This window comes from Anopheles darlingi, chromosome 2, assembly GCF_943734745.1.
Source record: "Anopheles darlingi chromosome 2, idAnoDarlMG_H_01, whole genome shotgun sequence".
Classification (NCBI taxonomy): Eukaryota; Metazoa; Arthropoda; class Insecta; order Diptera; family Culicidae; genus Anopheles; species Anopheles darlingi.
Window position 1 is genome coordinate 68,950,975 of NC_064874.1, and position 25,645 is coordinate 68,976,619.

The following is a 25,645-nucleotide window of genomic DNA, read 5'->3' on the forward strand; positions in this document are numbered from 1 at the left end:
CTCGACAAGCGCCTCCAGCTCGAGCGACATCTTCCGGAACAACCGCTGACGCATCAGCTGCTGATGCTGCACCCAGCGTTCCAACCGCAGCGTCACGATCGGAATCAGCATCTTGTACCGGAAGCGAGCGATCTCCGGACCATCGCGTCGCTCCACCTCGGTCACCACGTCGTAATCCGGCTCGTAACCGATCGTTCGGAGGAAGTGATCGAACTGCACCGAGCAGTAGTTCTGGTAGATCATGTCGATCTCGAAGTTACGCCGCTCTTCGGCCGTCATCGTCGCCTGCTCACCGAACGCAACCCGGAAGATCTCCTCCAGCCGGGACACCTTCGGTGGTGGCGGTTCCACGATCGGTTGTTCCTTCCGGTGAAGCCGAGAGCGTTTAGGACGTTGCCGGCCGGTTGGCTTCTGGTGTGGTGGTGCCAGTCCACGCTGCAGCTGTACCGCCAGCTGACCGATGCGATGATCCTCGTCGGCGGCACGTACCGCCTGCCGTAGCTCCAGACGACGTCGGAACCGTACTTGGCGTTCGATCGAGCGGACTCTCTGGGCCGGCATTCGATCGAAATCGGCCAGAAGCTGGAGGATGAGCTCGAAAATGAACGCAAAACAGGTGCCGGCCGCTAGTTTGACCGAGCGTTGTCCACCTGCCTCCCGTTGTTCCGGTGGCAGTAGCTTTTTGTAGACGAGCGTCACCAGGGACTCAATTTGTCGGTGCCGTTCATGCAGTACCGAATCGTGCAGTGGTCCATCAACGAGCTGCTGGAACAGACGTGTCAGTTCGGCCGTACGTTGCAGTTGGAAGCGTTTCCGGTCGACCGTATCCTGGATGAAGCGCCGGATGTCCTGGATGCGCTGATCGAACGCACTCCGTACCGTCGTTGACTCAATTTCGGCGTTCGATTTTACCCAGTTCATCAGATCGAGCCGAGAAAGGAGCGTCATCGAGTTGGTGTTCAGTTCGGCCACACCAGCCACCAGTTCGGCGCTGGTACGGTACACGGGGTGGAGCGGACGGTCCGACGCTCGGGCCAGATACTGCTCCTCGTAGAATCGCTTCACCGCCCAAATGTCATTGCCCTGGTAGATGTCCCGCATGTTCACGGTGTCCCGGCGTGCAATCGAGTCGGGAATGCTCTCGAGCTGGCCACTCTCCTCGTGCTGATGGATCCAATCGTACCGTTCGCGCCATTCCTTCGGCATGATGAGATACAGGAAGTTCTGCAACTTCAACCGGCGCACCCAAACACTCTCCAGCTGAACGACCCGATTCCAGAGGGCGGTCATACGTGCCTGGTACTGCCGGAGCCGCTGCTCCAGCTCGGCCGACCGCTCGAAGTAGGGCTTCATCGTGTCGAGCACTCGCATCGTCGCACTGAACCGCTCCTGGCGAATGATGGCGATCGCTTGCTGGAGTTCCCCACACCGTACGGCCAGCTGCCGGTAGCACTCGTCCTCCTGCCAGCACTTGCCCCGCTGACCGAGCAGATACTCGCGCCGGTACAGCGTCTCGAACTGGCGGCGACCGGATTCGCGCAACTGACGGATCGCATCGTGACGCAAAAAACGTCGAATCCGTGGCCGGTACGACAGCTCCTGGCAGTAGTAGGCATCGAGCTCGGTTGCCAAGCGAGACCGGTACTGCCGGGGCTGTTTGCGCGTTCCGGTGACACCGACCAGTTCCGCATCGTACGGTAACTCCTCGACGTGCAGCCGACTCCGGATGTCCTGCCGGGCACGGGACCGTGCCGTGTGGAAACGGTTTTTGCTCACATTCCGTTGCTGCTGATGCTGCACCGCGTACGGATTGGCATAATCATCGTGCAATGGTGAGTCGGGGCTGGCAGGAATCGTCGTCGTCGCTTGCTGTGGTCGCGACTCCTGGTCGCACTGGCATGGATCCTTTGCCGGGGTTCTGGAGCGAAAACATTCCAACGGAAATTTGCGTCCATTCAGCACGATGAAGCTACCGCTTCCGTCGTCCGTTGGATAGCTGGCGAGCGTTGGCACGTCCACCGATGACGACGACAACGACGAAGAGGCCGGTGATGATGCTCGTTGCAGGTCCGGTTCGGAGGCAGCGCGCTGCAGCCAATCATGCTCGAGATGCCGAAAGAAGCTCGCCTGAAGGATGTCCTGGTAAGCGGTGCGCAGATGCTTCACACGCTCCTCGAACGATGCGACGGCCGGTACCGATTCGTTCGAGCGCGAGGTGTTGGACGTTCCGCTAGAGGACATGCTGGCTAATGGATGCTGGGGTGCTGGCCTGGCACTCTGTCCCCTCCTCGTAACCTTGCGTAACACACTCTCGGGGACACAGACCGACACGACACAGGTTCTGCTGCCTGTCACACGGCGCACGGCTGCCAACGACTGCTTCGATTAATGAGTTGTTTAGCGAGATCGAACGGAGCAGCGATGGAGTACAGGCACGGCAAAAAAGCTTCAATCCAAGTTCATCGAAACAAGTAAGCTGTGAGCCGTTGCTACGTGCCAGTTGCACGGTGCTCCGTTCTCCCATGCCGTCGTCATGATGCGTACCGAGAATTCGCTACGGAACACAGCACCCCAAAGCTGGCCGCATCCGCGCCGGCCGGAAAAGGTAGCGCAGGTATTATTCAAAAGCTCCATTTGCTCCGTAGCGTCCACAATTATGTATTCGTTGCAACGCAGCGCGAATCCACGGGAACGATAAATTAAACCATCTACGGAAGTGTCTGGTAATTTCATCCTTTCGCATCCACAAAACAACACCCTGCAATCATAGCAGCGCATAGCTGGTCGCATTCGCATCATTCGCGAGCCCAAAACCGCGCGCGCGACCAACAACTTCACCTTCGTATCCAACAACGTGGTGGTGGTGCTCCCTTCTTTCCCCCTTGATGCTGTGTCAAGTCCCGCGTGGACCGCGTTGGTGTGCTTAATTAATTAATCAAAATTCTTGCTCCCGCTAGAGTGGCCGCTCTCTCTCTCTCTCTCGGCTGGGCGGGTGTCGGCTGTCAGGCAGCATCCTCGCAGCAGTTAGCTTTTAAAATATCTATTCCTCCGTTTTTATGATCGGCCGGACCACACGGTCTGACCATTGGTGGACCCATGGTATGCGTATGATGATGGAGTGACGTATGGGACACCAGTCACCGTCACCGTCACCGTCGTCGTCGTCGTCATCGTCGGAGGAGGAACTTAGAATTCCACGCACCACGCGAACGAACGATCGCCGCCATGCTCGTCAAGGGACGATCGTGCGTTGGGTACCATGATGCAGACCTTGGGGGTTCGTGGTAGAGAAGGGAGGTGGCAAGCTGGCTGGCGGGCTGGCAAGCTGACTGGTCTCTCTGTTTTTCATTTGATCGATTCATCAATTCAAGGATTGGCACCTGCGTTTTATCATTATGGCGTGGTGGGCCGGGTGCGTTCGTACGTGCGTGCGATACGCACCCAGTTCCTTATTCAGAATTGCAGATCACCCGCCACCACTCGCCCGCCATGTCTGGCCATGTAGTCTGCTGCTGCTCGATGTGATGAGTGTCAATATCGCGTCGACAGACAGCTGCTGCTGCTGCTAGTTACTGCTGCAAGATCGGGCTAGACACCGATGATAGCGAGAAGGTTCCATGGTCTCCTTGGGACCGTACATTCCTAGAGCACACTTCCGAGTGCTTCTGTTTTAGTTGCGGACATTTCCAACTAATGCAGTTTAGTGCACTTCATCCATAGCTGATAGCAGAAGACAGATTAAAGAATAAACAAGAATTGCGAGATGTTTATACCAATTCAATCGAAGCACCTGACAACCTTCCAAGTATCGACCGTAGTTTAATATGATCTTTCAAATAACTTCATTCATTAAATATTGATCACTATCTTGAAACTTGTACTAATGAAAAATGATCATGATAACATTCAATGTTTTCCCCCCCAGGCAGCTACCAGTCCAATCGTACCGGTCCAAACGGTAATCAGTCCATCATTCTGTCCCCCCCCTATAATGTCCCGATACGACGCGATGCGAGGCTACTGAACGAGTAGCAACTACTGCTCGTTCGCCTTTACCGACGTGGTGCGAATTATATTAATTTAATAAGAAAGATATTGATAATTTGTTCGTGGGCCACCGACGAATCGAGTTTTTTGTTGTACTTCTTGTTTCTGCTGCTGCTGCTGCTGCAGGACGGCCGCCCAATGCTCGCCCCAAGTACAATCGGACGCTTCATGTCCGTTGTTGTTCCCCGGTTATGGGAGACGGGGGTGATCCGCCCATTCTTGGCAGTCAGTGGTGCACCGTGTACCAGGTGCACCGTATACCGCACACGGTCACTTCCATCCCGGGCTGATATTGGTCCCCAGTTGGTACCGACCAGGCTTCCAGTATGCGCACCACGGCCGGAGTGTCTCTTCCAGTGTGCCGGACGGCTTGAGCGGCGTAAGAAAACCGGTCCGGTCCTTCTACGCTGTACGCTACACTACATCCTGGACCCCGCGAATCGTTCGCGAGACGACCGACGCGACGAGACTGTGACTGTAACTGATCAGTCAATCAAAAGCGTTCTCCACGCGTGGGGGAATACTGTTGTTGTTCCTACCGTAGGGGTTTGCATCGAGTCGGTCCCGTCGCTTATCACTTAATCCTCGCCGTGGAACGTATCTTCAAACCTGATCGGCACCTGATCAGCTGATCAGTTAGGCAGCATTTCATCAGGATCAATAGTAGTAGCAGCGACCACATTGTCATAGTCGCCACAATCGGTTCACGCTTTTTGTGGTTTCTCCTGCAAACGATCTCGCTGCCGAGCAACGCAACGCACCATGCACATGGCCATGGCGGAGGGAATGATAATCAATTCAGTCAACCTGCGCGGTCCACCGAACGCCGGAGGTGACCAGTTTTTGCAGTTGTCGGCGCAGTTGGCTGCAGCGAGATGCACCGTCGTCGCCGTCGTCGCCGTCGTCGCCACCGTGTGGCCATGGTCAGTCCCGATCGCCCGTTTCGTCCGATTGTCATCGTTTAATCAAGATAATTGACTAATTGACTGGGTTATCGCGGAAGGGATCGCGAATCTAATTGTCGACCGGCGACCGAGACTTTAACCTGAGGCGCCCACAGCATCCTGGGTGCTCCCTCCGGGGTTGGCGGTGTCCCCAAGGAGATCCCGGTATATGGCCGTATAGAGCCACCATGGCATGGTGACATGGTTCACTGATTAATGGGTGAATGGGTATGGGTAAAATTGTGATGTGACGTACTTGGTGGAAGTGGAAGGCTGCAAAAAGAAAAACATTGTCGCCGCGATGATGCACCGATATGATGGTCCCCCGATGTTGGTGAAAGGCGCAATAGGCGAAGATATCAGATGAGAGTTTTAAGTGATCTCGAAGTGGTCGAGAACGAATTAACATTCAACTTTCCGCTTTCTATTGGTCCCTAGCGCGTCTCTCGCGTCTCCTACCCTTGTCTGCCTGTTCATGTACCGTATTAATTGCGACTGCAGTCAGTCGCTCATGATCGTCGTTGCCAATGATGATGATGTGGGTCCCAAAGGATCATTTGTATGCCAGCTGCTGCTGCTCGTTCGCTTGCGTGCTTATGAATTATGCTGCTTTCTTCGCGTTTCGTTGTCGCAGGCATGTCCGGCATGTAATTGCAACATAATGCAGCACACAGCAAACGGAAGCTCGGCTTATCGAAAGGGTTCCGATGATGTGTGTATGTGAAAGCTTGCTCGAATCGTGCGCCATCATTCCCTTATCGATCGCTTATGCGGAGGCAACGGGAGGCCCATACATCAATACATCAATCCACGACGAATAAATCAATTCGAGTGTTCGAGTACCCTGCGGAGCGGCTACAAACTCGTTGTTACTCTAGCGAGGTGCCTGTGTAATTGAATGATAATCCATCATTTTGCAGCCAACTTTTGAAGGTTATCGGTCCCGCTGGGCACGGAATGCCCGTCGGTGATCAACCTGAACGATCGTGATCATTAGCCTCGAGGCTCGAGGTTCGGTTAGTTCGGTTCTAATGATTAATATGTTTATGGACCGTATGGACCCGTATGGTGTGCAGACGGTGGTTAAACTTGAAACCGGTAGCCTCGCTGGCCGCAGAATGTAACACTCCGGTGGAGCTGGACCGGCATCCCGGCCCGGCCCGGTCTCGTCTCGCACCAAACGAGCGCAATGGTGTGGCACGGGAATGCGATTCACGCGATGCTTGGTGCTTGGTGCGAGGCCTCATATTCGGAGCAACGTAAAACAAACAAAAAAAAAACATACTCCCCAAACCGTGTCCGGTCCAGTGGACACAGCACCCGGATAATTCCAGCATAATTCCTCCTCACCATGGGGTCGCCGCCATCGCCATCGGGTGTGCCCGCGGTTCGGCATGTTTTCTTTCGCTTTTTTCGTCCATCGAGCCATCGACACCACGGTCGAGCTTCGTTCCATCGATGGGGCTCGCGTGGAATGCGGTTATAGGTGGCAAACTGGGTGTGTATGGTTTGCGCATTCGGCGTCTTATAACGTCTTCCGCGTAGTTGAGGTATCGCCATCGATTTCGCTTTTCGTCACGCAGACGCAGACACACACACATACAAGTGGTTATGTGGTTTGCGGTTGCATCGGGATACAATTCATGGCGCTGGTTTTATGCTATCAAACGGTGCACTATCAAGCACCAGTGTTTCGAGTGGCAAACAAGGAAAAGAAGAAAGTTAATAGGATGAATTTTGGGCCTTTTCTAGGATTCCAAAACAATGAAAATGATTCTTTGGCAAAAGGATAACATAAATGCATCATAAAACTCATGCCCGGCATGTTCTCTTCTCGTTGCAGTTTAACCAGGATCTCTACTCATCGTCCGGTGTGCCGCTGGCCGCCTCGTCCAGCACGTCGGCCGGTTCACACTCACCATGCAGCCCGCTACTGCCGCCGTCGCTGCCGTCGAATATGTCCGCAGCGGCCCAATCGTCGTCCACGCTCACCTCCTCCGTGCTGAACGCGTCGGCGCTCAACGCATCGGCCCTGAACGCGTCCGCCCTCAACTCCTCGGTGCTCAACTCCTCGGTTGTGCCGACGATCGGTTCCGTCAACCAGACCGCCATACCGACCATCCCGCTAGGTGCGCTCCAGAGGCACATTACCAAAGAGGAAGACATCAGCACGGTCCGGAGTGACACGGAAGGTACGTCCCGGGCCCGGGTGACTCACTCACAGGCGGCTCCCAGTGAGCGGGAAGAGAAGTGAATGTCGAGGGACCGCTGGGTGGTGCCTTATTTATTATTTATGATTCGATGATTGATAACAGTCGCAGGACAATTTATTTATTGCCCTCCCCTCCCCCTTTGTCTTCTGCTCGGTGCATATTAGATGTCAGCCACGTTGCAGGTGACGTTGTTGTTGTTGTTGCGGCTACTGCTGCTGGGTTACGCAGCCACAAACACCGAAAACACAACGAATAATCATAATTGTTATGATCGTGCTAGGTCGGGGATCAAAGATAAAATATGAACCCCCCCGTCAATTCGGGCGCACCAGCACCACCAGGAACTAAAAACAATGTGAGCCAAGGTTCATTGTCAATTGCCATTTTGTTGTGCCCGGCGCAAAAGGCCGGCAAGAAGCGAAAGGCGGCAGGAATTGCAGCTGACCGTCCATCATCGGCCCGGATCGAAGGCTAATAAATATTGGCACAGTTTCGCTTTTCTGGTGTGTGTGTGTTTGTGTATGTGCCACATGGTGTGCCGAGCTGTCGTTTGCTGCTGCTGCTGCTATGCCTTCGATGCGTCTCGAACGAAGCTGAAAGTGAGATGAGCCTTGTGGCACACTCGGAAGTGGAGAATCCGACAAAAAAACAGAAACCGGTTCATTCGTTTCTCTTGTTTGTCATTTCTTGTGCGAGTACAAGGAATGGCCGGAAAGCCGTTTCAACTCCCCCCCGCCTTTGGCAAGAAATGATATCGCGCATTTCGATTCGCTTCACGCAAGGTGCACCACATGGTAACGGCTTCAATTGTTTATTTAGTTGCTCCTGCTGGTTTGGTTCGTTTTTTATTCCTGCACCAAATTCGATTTTGAATTATTGGACAGTTTTGATAGATTTGACAAGATCGCTTGACACCAACCGATCGCTTCTCGGTTTCGGTTTTCGGTCTTTTTTTGTTTTGTGAGAAAAGGGAGCAGCATTAGTTGCTTGTGTTTGTCGTTGTTTGAATGTGATACAATCGTGAATTCTTCCGGTTTTTTTCACTAGCAACCGTATTTTACAATCATTTTGAAGCATTTTTCCTTTTGATAGAATGCTACTTTTATCTATATAAATCAACACAGCAAAAAGTGGCCTAACATTTGAAAATGCTTGTCGGAATTTGAGTTCCACTTCACATTTTATCCCTCACGAAAACCAGTCAACCATCTAAACTGTACCCCTAAACGAATAAAGTGCATTGAGTACTAGCTTAGTCTGCACCTAAAACCACTTCATTGCACTGCACGAATGCACTGGTGCACGCTAGTTGCTGTGCATTGATTGGAAAAATGCAATTACAGCTACTCCATCGGCGACTAAATTGTATGTAATATTAGGATCGAAGCGAACTAATTGAAATTTTATGGCGCAAACTGCCCGTGTGCACTCGACTGTGTGTGTGTGTGCGTGGATGTGTGCAGCCTAGTCAACTTGAGCATATGCTGAAGTGTCAGGCTCGAAATACTCGATGCACCCCGGCGGCGGTCGTGGCTCTAACACATCGATTTGGCAAAAACCGTATCAGCGTGTCCGAGTGTTTGAAGTCACTGAACCGCGATGGTAAAGGGGAGTGGTTTTTTTTCTATTTGTATCGTTTGTAGGACCCCAAAAGGGTTTGAGACTACATTATTCACGCAGCGCAATGGCGTGTTGGCCATTTTCGCTTGTACGCTCTCGGGCGCCTCCATCGCATCGCCTCAATGCTGGTGATGATGATGATGGGCTGCAACTAATTTATGGTTCCCTCGCTTGATCCAAATCCATCATGGTATGGTGGGTTGGCCTGGGAAACCCCACGTTGCCCACGGTTTTAATTAAACGCCTTCGCGTACGCCAGCGCGGCCCCAAAGGCTTGGGCTAATTAATCGCAAACGATTCGGTAGCGAAGCATGCCCGCATGTAACGAGCGTGTAGATTGTAGGTAATTAATGAAAGTCTAATTACAACCGTTCGTCCTTCTCTTTTCGTATCTCCTTACATGACGCAAAACCAACCAACCAACCAAACCGATCGGCAGGAACCATATCCGGTGCGCACAACGACAGCTCCTGCTCTTCCGGTCCCGATTCCCCGCACAACCTCAACCTACGGACGGACGGGGGTGGATTGGCGGCGGTGGCGGCCGCTGCAGCCGCCGTGTCCGGTGGTGGAAGTGGCGAATCGTCCGGCGGTAGTGGGAGTGGCGGTGGTAGCGGAGGTGGTGCTAGTGTTGGTGGTGGCGGTGGTGGTGGTGCCGGTAGCAGTGGTATGGCGATGGCGGGCGGCAGTGGTACCGGACGGGCGCAGTACCTATCGGCAACGTGCGTCGTGTTCACCAACTACTCCGGCGATGCGGCCAGCTCGGTCGATGAGCACTTCTCTAGGGCGTTAAATTTTAGCGATAAAAACAATAAAGGTAAGTCACCGTTGCACAGTTTAACAATCAAACCATCTCACATGATGCTGACATAATTAGCTGTTAAAGAGGCGGGTTTACGACGAGCTGGGGCGGCCATTAATGGGATCGCGGTGAGGTTCGTTCGTTCGTTCGATCGTAGCAAGCGTGCGCGTGTGGACATAAATCACGGCCACGGCTCATAAAAGCTGAACCCGGAATCATCGGGTCGATCGGGAGCAGTAAGTATAGTTCCCGGAAAAACACACCCCTTTTTGTCCGGCACAAAACCGATCCCCAACGCGCGCGTTTCAGTCTTCAGTTGTTCCGTTCAATCTTAGGTGAGGGGAAAATGAAGCCTTCTTCCAAAACACCGCGTCGCCGCATGCTGCGTCGGATACTTATCTGAAAACATTGTAACATCTGCTGGCGTACTGACGGTTCTCGCGTGCTCACGAGAGACGCATCCGAGATATGGGGTGCCACCGATTCTCACCGACACCGACAGCAGTGCCTTCTTTGTTGTGTGTTTCTTATGATGATGTCGCATAGCATAGAGACCGTGGGCGCTGTGGGAGTAGTATCGTGTCGTCACCCAGTTGACACGCGGTCACAGGAACGAAACACGACATGATGCGTTGGTTTTGGTTTCCCGGGAACCAATAATTGTTGTCGGTCTGTGTGTTATTGTTTAACCATAAACGGGGTTTGTGTTTGGGGCGGGGGTCGTATTCGGTGTCGTTTGTTGATTTGACATCTTTATAGATGCTGCCAAGAGGGGTTTTTATGTAGCCACATAATTGAAAACTAACTATAATGACCCTTTTTAGGACGGTAAAGGTAAAGGGGCCAATAGGGAGTGATGCCCTTTGCTTATGAGGAATAGGCCAAGCATCCATGCTCGGAAGCATTAAAAGCTTCTTCATAACGCTCAGCAAACGGGATCGTTACCGTGATCGTTGGTTCATAAATTAGGAACAGATGATGAATCTTGCTATGCTTTGACTTTAGGATGTTTCATGTTTATTGCATAAATTTATTTGAAAAAAAAACCCCCACGCTACACATTGTCAATTCCGATGACTCAATGCTGTAACCTATAGCAATTCCACAGAAAAGCGACCAGGAACTAAGCGTTAGTCACACAGAACCAGAAGAAGCATTGGGGAAATACCATCAAGCAGCATCAACTTCCGGAACCGGGTGCATTCATGCGGCGATTGCGACATCTGCATCTGGAAAATTTCAATCAAACCGTTACGCATTCCATTCCAGCTAGCGATTGCTCATCGCTCTCCACTGCACAGCGGGCGCATTCTGCTGGGCACTTGACCGATGCATTCCTTGGAATGTGCACAGTCCGTCCGTCCGTCCGTCCGTCCACCCAATCCGTCTTCAACACCTTCGCAACCACTGGGGTTTCCCCGATTTTTTGTCCCCAGTTTTTTTCTTGCTCCGAGAAACAATGGCTTCAAGACGGATCTGAATTCAAAGCGTTTACCGAATCAATCGAAGCAAATCGATGCCGAAGAACCTTTTCTTGGGTACCTCTTTGTTTGCGGAAGAGAAGATGCTTCTTCGCTGAAAGCTTCTGCTTTTGATTACGAAACAGAGGAGACGGACGTTCTTTCAATAGAATATTTGGTGCTGGTTTGCAACGAATTTATTGTGCAGTTATTGTCTTTGCAATGCAATTTTTAGGATATCCAACTGAGAGATTTCCTTTATAGGTGCAGTATGCTTTGTTCGATCATTTGCAAAACCAATAATTACGTCATTTGTGATCCTTTACTGGCTTCTTGCTATCAAAATATTTAACAAGAATGTTACACTACTGTTTACACCTTTCCCTGTAAATAAGCTAAACCAAAGCTTGGACCATTAATTTTACGACCTGCTGCTTGCACAATCACTGCACACGACACTCTGCACGTCTGTAAGCAAGTTTAAAACATTTAAAAGTTGTAAAACATCCCCTTAAAAAAAAAAGGAAGGTGCCCCGTGTGCCTCTCAAGACCGCTCTATTAGTGGCCTGTGTAGTGGCCTATCAGCGATCTTAACACCGTCGTAAAACGCAGCATTTACATCCACGGCCGTTTTCCACTTTTACGATCCCGGGGTACACCCGGACTCGAGGTTTTTACGACGGATGTGTATCGACTTTTAAGCCGGCGAAAAACGCTGCAGCTGCCAAAGTTGATGGCGAATTCTCACGGATCACCGCACCACCACCACCACCGTTGGACGGACATTATTGGCCTGGTCCGGGACTAGAGCACACACAAAGCCGTATGTTTTGTAAACAGGTGTGAGGAATGCTTTTACCATTTCAGAAAAGCGCAATAAAAGTTTAAAAGGCCCGCACCTCGGCGGAGAGTGGAATTGTTTTTAGCGCGCTTCTTATGATTAATGGTACCATTGTTAACGGGCGCAATGCACACAACATGTGAAATGCATCCGCCTGCAACCGGCTACTAACTGAGGAGGGCTCGTAATCGAAACGATGGCTTCGGCCCTACGATGGCGAGCAGAGCAGCGCCAGTAGTTGGTGTGAAGTATTTTAATGGTTGTAGCGCTCGCCTCCTTGAGCGCGCGATCGTCATAGAAATTAACATTTTATCGCCCTCAAGACAAGGATGTCTCGCGGTTGGTAGGTAGTGGCGGTGTGGTGTTGCATTTAGGGCACGGATTGTGCAACGATTTTCCTGCATTCGTGCATCGCATCGGAGATATGCAGGTGAAACGAAGCATTTCTATCACCATTTCGCACACAGGAAATGCATCCCTTCACCGGGCTTGGTGGCGATCGTCAACGCGCCCACCTTCGGTAACATGGGACACAGAGCCGAGGAGGGGAGGGGTTGCACCAGGAAGGTGACACACGGGGGGGAGATTAAATGGCGTCATTTAAATTTAAATTAAGATGATTAATGCCTCGTTTGGTCTCGCGGTTTCTCGCAAATGCATCGTGTCGTCTTTCCAGCTCGAATGCGCGCCCGCGCGTGTGTGTGTGTCAGCTTGGCCGCGTCTTTCTTCGTCCTTACAAGATTTCGGTTGGCCGCTTCGCTACAGCGATCCGGGCGGACGGATTTAAATGGTTGCATGATGAATGGCGGCACCGCTCGCTGAGCATCAAAGTATCAAAACATATGTCCGCAAGCAAGGCAGGGTTGGAAGGGTTTTGTCGGTTCTCGTTCGTTTGGTTTTGCGTTGTTGGCCCCTCCCTACCCCCCGAAACACACCCGCAACCACCAGATGCCACGGATGAGAGGGAAAAATGCGTGAATTATTACGAATTCACGTCGCACCGTAAATTATCTCTAATGATGCAAATTAAACTGATGATAATTATTTGTTTCGCATGGCCCCGGCCGACCGACCGACGCTTCCGTCTACGACGCTCCGGGCGCATCGCTTTCGGCGGCATCGTGGCGCATATCGTGGCGGAAAATCGTGTGTTCTGTCCGCGCGCCCCGCGCAAATCCATGAATATGCTGGAAAAAATAATTATTTTTCTGATGAGTCAGCGGCGACCGGGAGGGACCTCGGTCGGTTTTGCCTTTGTCTCTGTCCCTAGTGGTCAGGCTTGCTCATCCGCAAGCAAGCAAACTGATGCCAAAATATTTCACCCCGCCGGACACCAAAAACCCCCGCTCCCTAGGGGGACCCCGGGGAGTGGTTACGGAGAGCTCACAGCCGACAGCTCCCAGGAATAGATACTTTTGTTAACGTATTTCATCTCTTTTGACCAACAGTAGGGCGCCCAGCAGAAGAAGAAGAGGGTCTGCGGTGGTGGTAGTGGAATACGGAATTGTTTCGTCGGCCCAAACGAGTTCGTTATGAGATAATTAATTCATTGCGCACTCTACCCCCACTACCCCTCTCATCCTTGTCATCCTCTCATACGGCGTCAACGAGCGCGCACCCTGAAATGCGTCGGAATGTCGCATTTCAAGTGTGATCGGGGTGGATTCGTGATTCGTCAAAAAATGCGCTCCCCGAGCTTTGGTTGGTGGTAAGGCGAGGGATGGGAGTGGCGGGTGCTACGGGAGCCAACGTGAAGATCCTTCTTCATCCGCGACCGCAAGTGACGAGCAGAAAAGTTGTCTCGCATAAGAAAACTCTGTTTTGTTGGAGCGTTGAATGCGCGGAAGGGTGCGAAAAGGAGTTGGAGCTGGAGCCCAGCATCTATTCCGTAGAAGTAAATGGTGGCAGCACGTGCTCGAAGCTCATTCCGTGGGTTTATCTTCACTAAGTCTAATTGATGCTTTGAAGACGAATAGCGAAATCACTCTTTTGCCTGTTTTTTCTCTTCAATGATCTTTTTTCGTATTGATAATGGATGAATGAATTTATGTTGAAATTTCTAGGTAGAGTATAGCAATTTCAACGTAAATTCGACATAACACGAGGCAGTATAGGGATTATGCGCTATTTATTGGCAATCACTTTATTGGAATTATAGATTTAGTTGCATAAAAGGATAAAATGGATCAATTGCTCAATGCCTCAATATTTAACCTAATAATTAAAGCGATTCTCTTAGCCATCCTCTAAAGATGAGCGAAAGTTAACTTAAATCTGACTGAAATTGATTATTATAATATCGCTGCCCTTTATCTATTCTCATTTGGAAATTAAAATTCGTTCATATTTAACAGTTGAATGTTTCTTTGATAGTTAAGCCACCAATTGTTTTCTAAAAATAATACCATCCTTACAACATCTTTTCAACCACCAAGTATCGCCATTTCAGTGTGTTATTTTCTCATCCCTTCTGGTATAATTACACAATCTTACATCCAACTAATATCTACGAAAACAGTTCTCGATACAGTAGCATAGAGGAATTTATGACTTCAATGAACCTGGGTGTCTGAAATTTACGAACACACATCCCCAATAGATTGTGACATGCAGACCCTTGTTTGAACGGGCGCCGGGAGTTCACTTTTTGGTTGGCCAATTTATCGACATAATTTGCGATAATGGGTTTCAATGTAAATTACGCATTTAAAATCAGAGCAAACGGGAAAGCAAACCACGCCTGAAGCTGTGAGCAAAATGTAAAAAAAAAAATTCATCCAAATTGCATCGTAAATTCTGCGGCTGGCAAAGTGAAAAATAAACAGCTCTAACTCTTCCCGCGCACTTCTAGTGACTAGCAGCACACCCCCCTCTCGGTCGTCGGTCGGTGGCGTCGCGCGATCTTCCGTTTGGATATTTCTGTGCATCGAGCAGGAATTTGCCTTTGGTCTTGCCTATATCCCCAGCACCCTTCCACACACGGCTGGTTCTAGCGCGGATAAGAAGGTACGAAGGAGAAAGGAGAGGATGCATGATGCCCACCAAAAAGGGGGTGTGGTGCGGGGTTCTGTCCCGAAAATTATGTCTAGCAAACTTAATTTAGCCGTTCGCTCTTTGATCGAAGATAATAAATTTAATTTGCTCTGGCACCAATTTTCCGCCGAGATAAGTACTGCACCTCGGGCCGGGGCGGCCGGCAAGAACGCGTCAGCAACCATCAGCTCACCGGCCAGAAGGGCAGAGTTCGGCAAAACGTCGTCTTTGCTCCTCCAACGCCATGTCGGGTGCTCCTTTGTGTTCGCGCAACTCTTTTAATTACGAAACAAAATGAAATAAAATGTAACAAGCGGTGTAGTAGTGACTGTAACAACCTCGCGCGCCAAACCCCGACTCCGAGTTGAACTTCGAACTTTTCGGAAAATTGTTCTCCAAAAGCAAGCGCTCGCAGTAGCAAAAAGACTCTCCTCCCTCCCAGTGGAAGGTATTTTTCCTTCTTCCGTTCGCCCAATCGTTTGTCGTGTCTGCGCGTTGCTTTTCACCGATTTTCCACTCGACATGCGCCACTCGGAGGAGGGGCGCTCTGCGTGGCAACCGACCGGAGAAGAGAGACTCCACGCTTGTACTCCACGGTGACGACGGTTACCTTTTCCCCGCGGAACATTGTTCCAAAGTAACTCTTCTCCTTAACCCAACTCCATCGCTAGTAAGCAAGCAAGTAAGAGAGCTCCTGATCGTCATCGTCACTCCATCTCGTGTAGCAAGAAGATGCTTGGAAAGAAAATGCGCTCTTCATTCGCGCACCACGCTGGCAACAGCAACAACATCAGTAACATCAGCAACATCACAAAGCATACCCCGAATTCCATATCGATCAAAGTTTTTCCCCCCGTGATGTTGCCCGTTGTTTCGGTCGCCCTTTTGTGTGATTCCTGCCCTTTCAGTGCCACCGTATCCTTTGCCGGGGCCGTAATTTGATGTTGTTTTACCAACAAACACACGCATACACACACACACTCCGGGAGAACACGTTGTGCATGGGACAGAGAAATGAAGAAAGAAAAGTCAAGCGAATGAGTAGATAATTTTCTTGTTGTAAAGCATTGCAGAAGGTGGCTTGGTGTGGTTTTAGTGAGCGTTCGCGTTCTCTTTAACTGTTCCTTCTTTTGATGCGCTCACGATGGCTCCATAGAATCCATCCGGTGGTGCACGGGAATCACGGATCAAGGGACGATTCAACCTCTTTTCCTCCCTTAAACTCTGGTCACTGTAAAGGTGGAGGGTTCGGGCTGTAAATTTAATTTCGCCTTGCTTATGGTGGAATAGAAGCATTTTTGGGGTAGTAGTACTGTCAAGGGAGCAGCGGCGACGTTCGAGTGACTTCTTTTCGTTTGTTGCCTTTCGCTCGAACCAACTCCAACTCCCTGGCGAGAGTGTCGCCGCTACTTGCGCGCCACAAAACCCCGTTTCCCCGTTCGCCTGTTCGTTGGGACCTTTAGCACATCGGCTACAAGGGTAAGCAGTACAAGAAACATTAATTAAAATTTCATTCAAAACTAGACACTAGAGCATGGAGCATTCTTTGTCGTCGTTTTTTTTTTCGTTTTTGGTTTGTTTGTTAAGCGGTCGCGGCCTTTCCCCACCCCTTGCCCTGGTTGATCGTCGTTTGTTTGGTATACGGTTAAATATAGCGGCCAAAGAGCCGAATGGGTTTTCGGGTTTCAGAATGGACGAAGTAAATCATTCTCTCTTCTGAATCATGGTCTGGGACCGCCAGACAGACAGGACAGGCGGACTGGCGAACGGACCGACAGATTGGAATGGGTTTTGTTTGTCTGAATGGTTGGTTCAAGTTGGTTCAACAACAACAACAACAATCTTATCACAATACCCCCGTGTATGAGAGCCGGAAATAGCTCCCGTTATTCGCCTGCATGTTATGTTGCGTGGAGTGGAGCCCTAGAAGTAGTTTATTTGCACAAAGATACAAGCTTTAAATGTATTTTAAGCACAGCAATGCAAACAGCAACACGGTTTTCTGCTTTCAAACTGCACACTCACCCAGTACCACAGTTATCTCTCGACTAGATGACTAATAGCCCAGGAGGTGGAGTAGGAGAAGACCTTGCGCCTTGTTGGAGCGTCCGAACACAGCGTTGACGATGACGTTGCTTGAACAAAACAGTTTCCCACCAAATCGCGTGCCCATCAGTTGGAGTTCGTTTCGAAAATCCCCAATTTCTGGCGGTGGCGGCAACATCAGCGCGCCGTTCGATCGAAACAACCAAATGCTTCCTTTGGCGGCAATCATCTCGCGTCTCGCGACCCTGTGGGTCAACCGATGGACAAATCGATCGAAGCAGGCTGGACTGGAGTGGGCTTTTGGGAATGGCGATGGCGAAGGAAATCGTTATGTTTTGTTTTTCTCTGCCATTCCTCCTCCTGGGGCCTCGCACGCGCACGATTTTTTTTTCCAAGCATAACTTTCTCACCGCGCGCATCGATCGATCCGTGGCGCGGCGCGGCATGGCGTGACCGCTCCGCTGTCGGCGAGATTTGCTTTGTGGCCGACGACGTTTTGTAAAAGGGAGAGGACCCAAAGTTCTTAGTATTTGTTGTCGCTGTTGTTTTGGTTGCTTTTTTGTGATTGTTGTCCTGCTGTTGGCATTCCACCAACGGAAAGGAACAGCGAGCAAGTGAGTGAACGAGAGAAGAAAGAAAGAGAGAGAGAGAGAGAGAGAGAGAGAGAGAGAGAGAGAGAAGGTGGAAAAGAGAAGCACGATAAAGCACCGTAAAGGCCGCGAACCACGGGAGTCTTAGGTAAATCACCGATCAAGATTGTTTCGCGACGAACGCGTCGAAACGATTTGGAACATGGTTCCGATTGAGCTGCAACACCGGGGATCAGCTCGCCGCCGGAATGGACCAAAAGGCCGCCACAACAGCGACGGGGAAAAAGGGTCACACGCAGCAGACCACGAAAGCGGTCTGGGGAGAGCGTGCGTTCCGTCCAAAACCCGAAAAGACAAAAATGTAAGTTACTTTAATGCCTTTTAAAAGAAGTTTGCCGCTTCGCACGGTCCCAGATCCGCGAACAATCGAACTCTCTGGCCACTAGCCTCGGGGAGGTGGGTGGCTGAAGGGAGCTTCAAATGTTGTGAAATAATTTGTTTGTCGTCCGCTTCGCAGCGAGAGTCGCCGAGAGTACAAGAGGGTTGGTCAGATCGCCATGTTTCAATTTCTGGACTTCTCCTTTGCGTCCATCGCCGTATGCCTGGGGCAGCGCATAACAAAAGCGAAGTCTCTTTGGAAGCGAGAAAAATCGACGACGAAAGGTGCGTAAGCTTCACGAGTCGGTTCGCCGCTTGGAGTTCCCTTGGTATGGGATTCAATCCGAGCTCTCCTGAAGGTCACAATCGGTGGCACAGGATGATGCGTATTGGGAAGGTTGTTGTTGTTGCTGTCTTTTCGGCGTGATTTTCCCTTTTTGTCATTTTGCTTCACTACCACAGGGCTACCGTTGTTGATGCTTTGGTTTGCGATGCGTTGCGCTTCTTCATCAGGGGTCTCAGTGAGCGAAATTGGTTCACACAACCGCGCATCGAAGTCCATCGAAGGGAACAATGCTCACGATTTGTTAACAGAAGCAGCTGATATTGATATATTATTCCGTTTTGCGCGGGCAAGAGTGCACTCTGACCAGTAGAAGACATTTTTGAAGATAATTTGGTCACGGGGAACAGTGTGCCGCAATTTCTTGGCCCTCCTGGGACGGCATTCGGACCATAGACACCGTTGAAGACGACCTTTAATGTACAGATACCTAAAGGGAGAAATGATATGATTAGAACAATAATCGGTAGCAGCGGAACTTATTAAAACAAGAATATTACGAGAAAGCGAAAGGAGTCGTCGTTGTCGTCACCGTTCTGGGATGATTTATGGGCGGTACCGCGACCGGCGGCTGTCAATTAACTTGTTCCCGCTTCCTCTGCGCGCGATGAAAACTCCCTGATAGGACGCCGATGTTATGGGTATCGGTAAAGGACCTGACTCTAAACTCCTGGGACGCCTTTCAACACCAGGCAGCCAGCCAGCCAGCCAGCGAGTCTATTAAAGAGAGAGAGCAACAGAAAAAAAGGATAAACATAAACACGTGTCCTTACATTTCGAAGCGACCTGCAGGCGAAAGGGGCAATAGAAACAGAAGGGGGTGTGCGGTTCCTCCCTGGCGTCGCGTTCCGCGTTACGCTACATTAGGACACGCACCGGTCGGTTTCGTTTTCGGTTCCTTTTTTTTGTTTGTTTTTTTTTCATCTTCATCTCCTTTCACGCGGTTCTAGGCGGCGATTCTTTTTTTCCCCATTTTGTTTCAGCCGTTTTCCCAAACGCATTATTACCCGTTTACTCTTCCCTCACCGCGTCCCTCTTTTGGTCCCCACCAAACGGCAACCCCTTTTTCCACGCACTCCAATTCCTCCAACCAATCGCCCTATCATCATCCATCTTCGACTCCCTTCGGTTTAAAGGGCACGACATGCGGGAGTCACTTTTTTATCCTTGACTGATCGCTTCACCTTCGTCTTCCGCGTCATCGTCGTCGTCGTCGTCTTCCATCGCAAAACACCGGGTTCGAAATTAATTTCCACGGATATTTAACGCATGTTTTACACTCCCCGGTTGGCAGCGGCGTCAGTGTGGTAGGTATACGTGGCCGTGCCAGGATCCACCATCTCGAGGAAAAACCATCCAAGTAGGGGTCTCAGCCAGTCAGCCAGCCAGCCACTCGACGTTGGTTTTGGTTGGTTGCCTTGGCAGCGCGCCTCGCTGCCATCAAACGTGCGATAATTTATGATTTCTGTACGCATTTTCATTAACTCGTTTATGTGCGTGAGTGTGTGCGTGTGCCCTTCACAGGCTCCATCTTTTCCGTCGGGAAAGTTTCAGCCGAGGATTCGGGGTCAAGAAGAAGCAGAAGCACCAGCAGCAGCAGCAGCAGCAGCTCGGTTCTAGCCGTGAAAGAAAAGAGAGAGGTCTCTCGAGAACCAAGAGGAGGAGGAGGAGACGGGCAGCGAAGCGTAACCCCCGAGATCGCGCGAGTTCACGTTGATTGTGGAGGACTATTAAAATCATGCTTCATCAGTGGGGCGTGTGTGTGTGTGCGCTGGATGGATGCAGCCCGTTGCTTCCGCTTGTCCGCCCTCCTTTTGGTAGTGGTGGTGGTGTTGGAGGGCGTAGATCACTTTAGGTTTCGCGGTCCCTAAAAGGGGGGAAAGGGCTGCTGTGAGTGAGAGAATAATTTATGATGACTACCCACCACGCACATTGTGTACCTTTTTGCTCCCTTGCTTTCTCTCTCTTCGGGTTGCTCTCCGGTTGCGATCTTGGTGCGGAATCTTGTCTGACTTGGCGGACGGCGCATCGGGACACTTCTAATCCCACCAGAGTCGCGGCAGAGCGTTTGGGCCGAAGCGGAACCGTTGTATGTATGCTTCCGACCACAGGAAAGAGGGGTTGGGGGGAGAGGGGTTTAAGACACGTCGACGTCGACGTCGGAACATAGATTTTCCGGGCGCGCGCCCCTTGACTTGTGTTGTGCGACCTCGCGGACACGACCATGATTTATACGCAACCGGAGGTAAAATCCATCACGCGCCATGTTCCTGTGCCTGTGTGTGTCTTGTGGTGTGTTTGTATTTCATTTTCGGCGACGACTTTAAGGTGCAAAGATGCTGTGCTCCACAGCAAGATGTTGTCGGTGCGCTAAGGTTTTTTTGCTTTTTAAGGTTTATTTTGCATCAACCACCAAGCGGCTCCATCGTGTCCTTTTTGGCAGTCCGTTCCGAGCGTTCGCGCGCGCACCAAGGATCGCCTATTTTCGTTCGCAACCTGTGTGCCAAGCGTTGTTGTTTCCAATATTAGTTTCGCGGAAAAGACACCAAACGGGCCTTCGCCTGGGTGACGGTGATGGTAGTGGTGGGTTGGTAGGTAGGTAGGTAGGTGATAAATATGTACCCATACTCCCGCCACTCCCAACCCCTCCCACCATTCGCGCAACACTTCTCATTAATGTCATCATAATCGTGTTTAATTAAAGTGTAGTCGTTGCTGTCGCTGCATTTAGCGCATTGGCGGCGACGATGTTGTTGGTCCGTTGGTCGTGGCGTGGCGTTAGCGTCAAATTGTGGTAATTAAAATATTAATTAACATAATAAGCCAACAGGCAGAGCGATCAGGCCGAAGCAGGCTGGCCTGCGGGAGGGAAGAGCCACATTTGACACATACACATACGTACAAAAGGCACCCTTAGATCATACCTGCGTCAGTGGCATGAGCGGCAGAGCGTTTAGTGGCATGAGTGATGACTGATTCGAGACATCCTTGAGAGCGGATCAATGTCACCAACCAGCCAGCCAGCCAGTCTTGGCTCCGGCATTCGATGGCAGAAGAAGATGTCGTCAACCCTCCGGGTACGGGCGTCTGTCTGTCTGTCAGTTGACATTTGTTGGCCTGTCGTCAGCAGCAGTAGCAGTAGTGGTACAAATTGTTCTCCGGGCTTGACGCGTTATGACAACGTGTGCGTGTGTGTGTCTGTATGATGAGAGTTAGCGGAAGGAACAGCAGATTAGTCAAAGGGGTTGACCCCATCAGCGGCGTCTGTTGAGTAAACCGGGAGACGATATCAATTACCTCCGGTGTCGTCGTACATCACACAAATCTAACGATGGCCACTTTTCTGTCGCTTGTGTGTGTGTGGTCGCTTCTCTCGTGTCGGAGACCGTCGGAGACAAATAATCGATTCGAGAAATGCGACATCACACATTGGGGCCCATCAGTCATTCTCCTAAAGGAGGAGAGGAGGAAGGGAGGAGGAAGGGAGGAGGAAGGGAGGAGGAAGCCACAGCTTCTCGCGCACATTCTAGAACGCATTTTTCCGCGGCAAATATTTGAGAATCGTTCGCATTGCCAAATATGCAAAACAAATAGCGTATCGGGATTGGGGAGGGTTGGGGTATTGGGGATGAATTATAATGTAATCAGCGCGCTAGGATGGGTCGAGGACGCGCCCAGCATTCGTCTCTCCTCCTCCTTCTCCACCTCCTCCTGCAGCGCGGTCGACCTCACCGCCCGAGAGCTCGAGGCGAAACAACAATTTCCGCATAGCGCGCGCTCGGGTCGGAATGCTACAAATTTGGTGGCAACATTTTGAGGCCATGCTTTGCTGATATCCGCGTACGCCCGGCATGCTAACTACCTCTCGAGCAGACGTGCGGTGTGAGCAACGCCGATCGCGGCGACCAGCGGCCTCGTCACTGCCGCCTAGCGCCAGCAGCGTATGGTGATGTCAACATTAACATATGCATACCAGCCCCGATCCAAGGGAGGGACCGAAACCAATGTCAATCGAATGCCGCGCCTACTGATGTGTGTGGAAAAAAGGGAAAATTCTGATTTAAAAAAAATTAAAAACATACAAAAGCGAGGCACACACACACTCAGGCACGGAATTGTCATCGTAAAAAATGAAAATAAATTAAATAAATAAAAAACAAATCCACAAGGCAGAAGGGTAAAATGAGCGGGAGTGTTGGTGCTTTGGGCAAAATACCGTAATGCAAACGAACCATACAGGCGAACTGCTCGTCACCGAAATACCGGCGGCCAGATCAGCGGCTACGCGATCCTCGGCGACGACGACAACGACGCGATTCGCTAAATTTAATTTCCGTCTCGCGGAAACCGTCGCTGCCGGAGGTTTTCCTGCGTTTCCTATGATCCCGAGTGGGGCTGGCAACGCACACGATTTTATGGAACTCATTCCAAACTTGTTTGTATAACTTATTCCGTAGCCACACATCTACACATATGCCTTTATTGGCTGTTAGAATATTTTGCAACAAACGAGACAAAGCACTGGACAAACACTGACAGAAAACTAAAACGGACTTCGTGGAGTAGATCAGTTTGTATGCATTTTCTTTCGTTGTGCAACATTTGCGTAGTGCATCATTCGGTTGAGTTCTTTCTGTGTTTCATATTTTCCTATGCATGTGCTTTTTTGGAAATCTGGATATATGCATTTTTATTAAATCTCGTTTTGATTCCGTCATTGGCCGTTGATGATGTTCGCATCCAAGTTGCAGCACCAGCATTGTTCCTAGCAGAAACTCTATTCCACCTCACGGATCATCATCCTTGTGTAAGCTAATCCAAAGAAACCATTCATTGTGTAATGCCAATAAATGGAGAATCGATGGTCGTCATCCATGTATCGCCCGTTCAAACTCGCTTTGGTGCATCTCCTATGCCACCAGGCGCCTTCATGTGCCTGCGCGCAATTCTCGTGGTAGTCATCATTATCCCGATCTTTTGTAGTAAACTTCATGCCCTTGTTATACTCCAATGCATTCAATGCATTTCCTGAATACTTTCCAACCTTCTTCAGGATATAGCCTTTACTCTCACTACCTATTTCGAATTCATCATACCTTGCATAGCTGTAGTTTCCACCAAATTTCCTTAGTTCGACAATCAGCTCATGCTTACGGCCCTTGGTTATCTGATGGACTTTCTCTAAGCCCAACCAGAACTCCTGCTCCAAATCACCGAATCCGTCGCGGAACTCATTCCAATCACGGTGAAAGTCCAATGATCCGTTGAAACGGTGCTGAATTACGATCCATCCTCCTCCAAAGTCGTGCTGTTCGCAATACACTCGGAATGGTTCCAATTTGCTCTTTACACGGATCAGATATGTGCCCGATTCAGCCCATATAGACGATTTAGCCTTACAAGATACCGGTATATTCTCATTGTCCTTGCTTTCAACACCAGGATCATCAGCAGCAACGTATAGAGCCGCACAAAGTATGATTATTCCAATGCTTCGTTTCATTATTGCACACGCTGACGCGCAAAACACTGAGTCTAACTCAAGTTAAATCCAAACGAATGCTTCTGAATTATTCGGAGGTACGTTAAACACTGATTCCAAGTCTAGCCGAGCACTCTGAATTCGGCGCGGACGATACGATCGGGAACAAACGTAATTAGAGCCAAAATCACATTTGCTTGCTTTGAGTTTGATAAGCCTATGCTGTAATGCTTTGCTGTCTCGCTGGTAGCTGCTTCTTCCGTCTGGAGACCTCCATTTCGGTGATAAGCTCCTTTCTGCCTTCCAGTGCTAATCTTTTATTTTTTTGAGAACTCACGCTACGGGTAATGACCTATGGATCATTCAATCTCTTATCATTTTGCTCGGCTGCTCAGCATACGAGAATCTACTGACGCATGAAGATGTATGCCAGCAAACCGAAGACTATTAAGAACCAAACGCTAAAACCAGAACGGACATTGCTGCGAGTACGCCCGAAATGTTGTTAAATACAATGCTAAAACCCAAAAACGAACCACTTTTTGTGTGTCTCATGAAGGTGGTTATTTAATCTATATTGTATTCTCAGTGAGTTGTCAATAAATGGCATTGCTTAAGTTGTCAATAATGGCATACCTTAAATAATTCTTGTTCATTATCCAAAATTGAGTAAACCATTTTCTATGCATTTTCTTTCGTAGACATACATCTCCGTAGTGGCTTCGGAGTCTTTCGGATGATTTTTTTACTTGAACTCTCTCTCTCTTTTTCATAGCTTTCATATGAATGTGCTTTCCTTGAAATCTTGGATAATGCGTTTTTATTCCATGTTGTTTTGATTGATCATTGGCGATTGATGGTGCTCATCAACAAAACCCTCTAGTCCACCTCACGGATCATCATTCTTGTGTAGCCTAATCCAAAGAAACCATTCATTGTGTAATGCCAAAATATGGAGTATCGATGGTTGTCATCCATGTATCGCCCGTTCAAGCTCGCTTTGGTGCAACTTCTATGCCACCATGCGCCTTCGTGGTAATCTGCACAGTTCTCGTGGAAGTCATCATTATCGCGATCTTTTGTCGTAAACTTCATGCCCTTGTTATACTCCAATGCATTCAATGCATTTCCTGAATACTTTCCAACCTTCTTCAGGATATAGCCTTTACTCTCACTACCTATTTCGAATTCATCATACCTTGCATAGCTGTAGTTTCCACCAAATTTCCTTAGTTCGACAATCAGCTCATGCTTCCGGCCCTTGGTTATCTGATGGACTTTCTCTAAGCCCAACCAGAACTCCTGCTCCAAATCACCGAATCCGTCGCGGAACTCATTCCAATCACGGTGAAAGTCCAATGATCCGTTGAAACGGTGCTGAATTACGATCCATCCTCCTCCAAAGTCGTGCTGTTCGCAATACACTCGGAATGGTTCCAATTTGCTCTTTACACGGATCAGATATGTGCCCGATTCAGCCCATATAGACGATTTAGCCTTACAAGATACCGGTATATTCTCATTGTCCTTGCTTTCAACACCAGGATCATCAGCAGCAACGTATAGAGCCGCACAAAGTATGATTATTCCAATGCTTCGTTTCATTATTGCACACGCTGACGCGCAAAACACTGAGTCTAACTCAAGTTAAATCCAAACGAATGCTTCTGAATTATTCGGAGGTACGTTAAACACTGATTCCAAGTCTAGCCGAGCACTCTGAATTCGGCGCGGACGATACGATCGGGAACAAACGTAATTAGAGCCAAAATCACATTTGCTTGCTTTGAGTTTGATAAGCCTATGCTGTAATGATTTGCTGTCTCGCTGGTAGCTGCTTCTCACG

At 49.9% G+C, this 25,645-nt stretch overlaps 1 protein-coding gene across 2 annotated transcripts in view; it reads left to right on the forward strand.

Moving 5' to 3' along the window:
- Nucleotides 1–25,645, forward strand: part of LOC125952363 (protein vestigial) — a 48,919-nt gene that overhangs the window by 6,977 nt on the left and 16,297 nt on the right. For both annotated transcript variants that reach the window (XM_049681809.1, XM_049681810.1), the window contains exons 2-3: nt 6,835–7,183; nt 9,264–9,641. In XM_049681809.1, the coding sequence (XP_049537766.1) occupies nt 6,835–7,183; nt 9,264–9,641 (727 nt within the window). The remainder of the gene's footprint in view (nt 1–6,834; nt 7,184–9,263; nt 9,642–25,645) is intronic.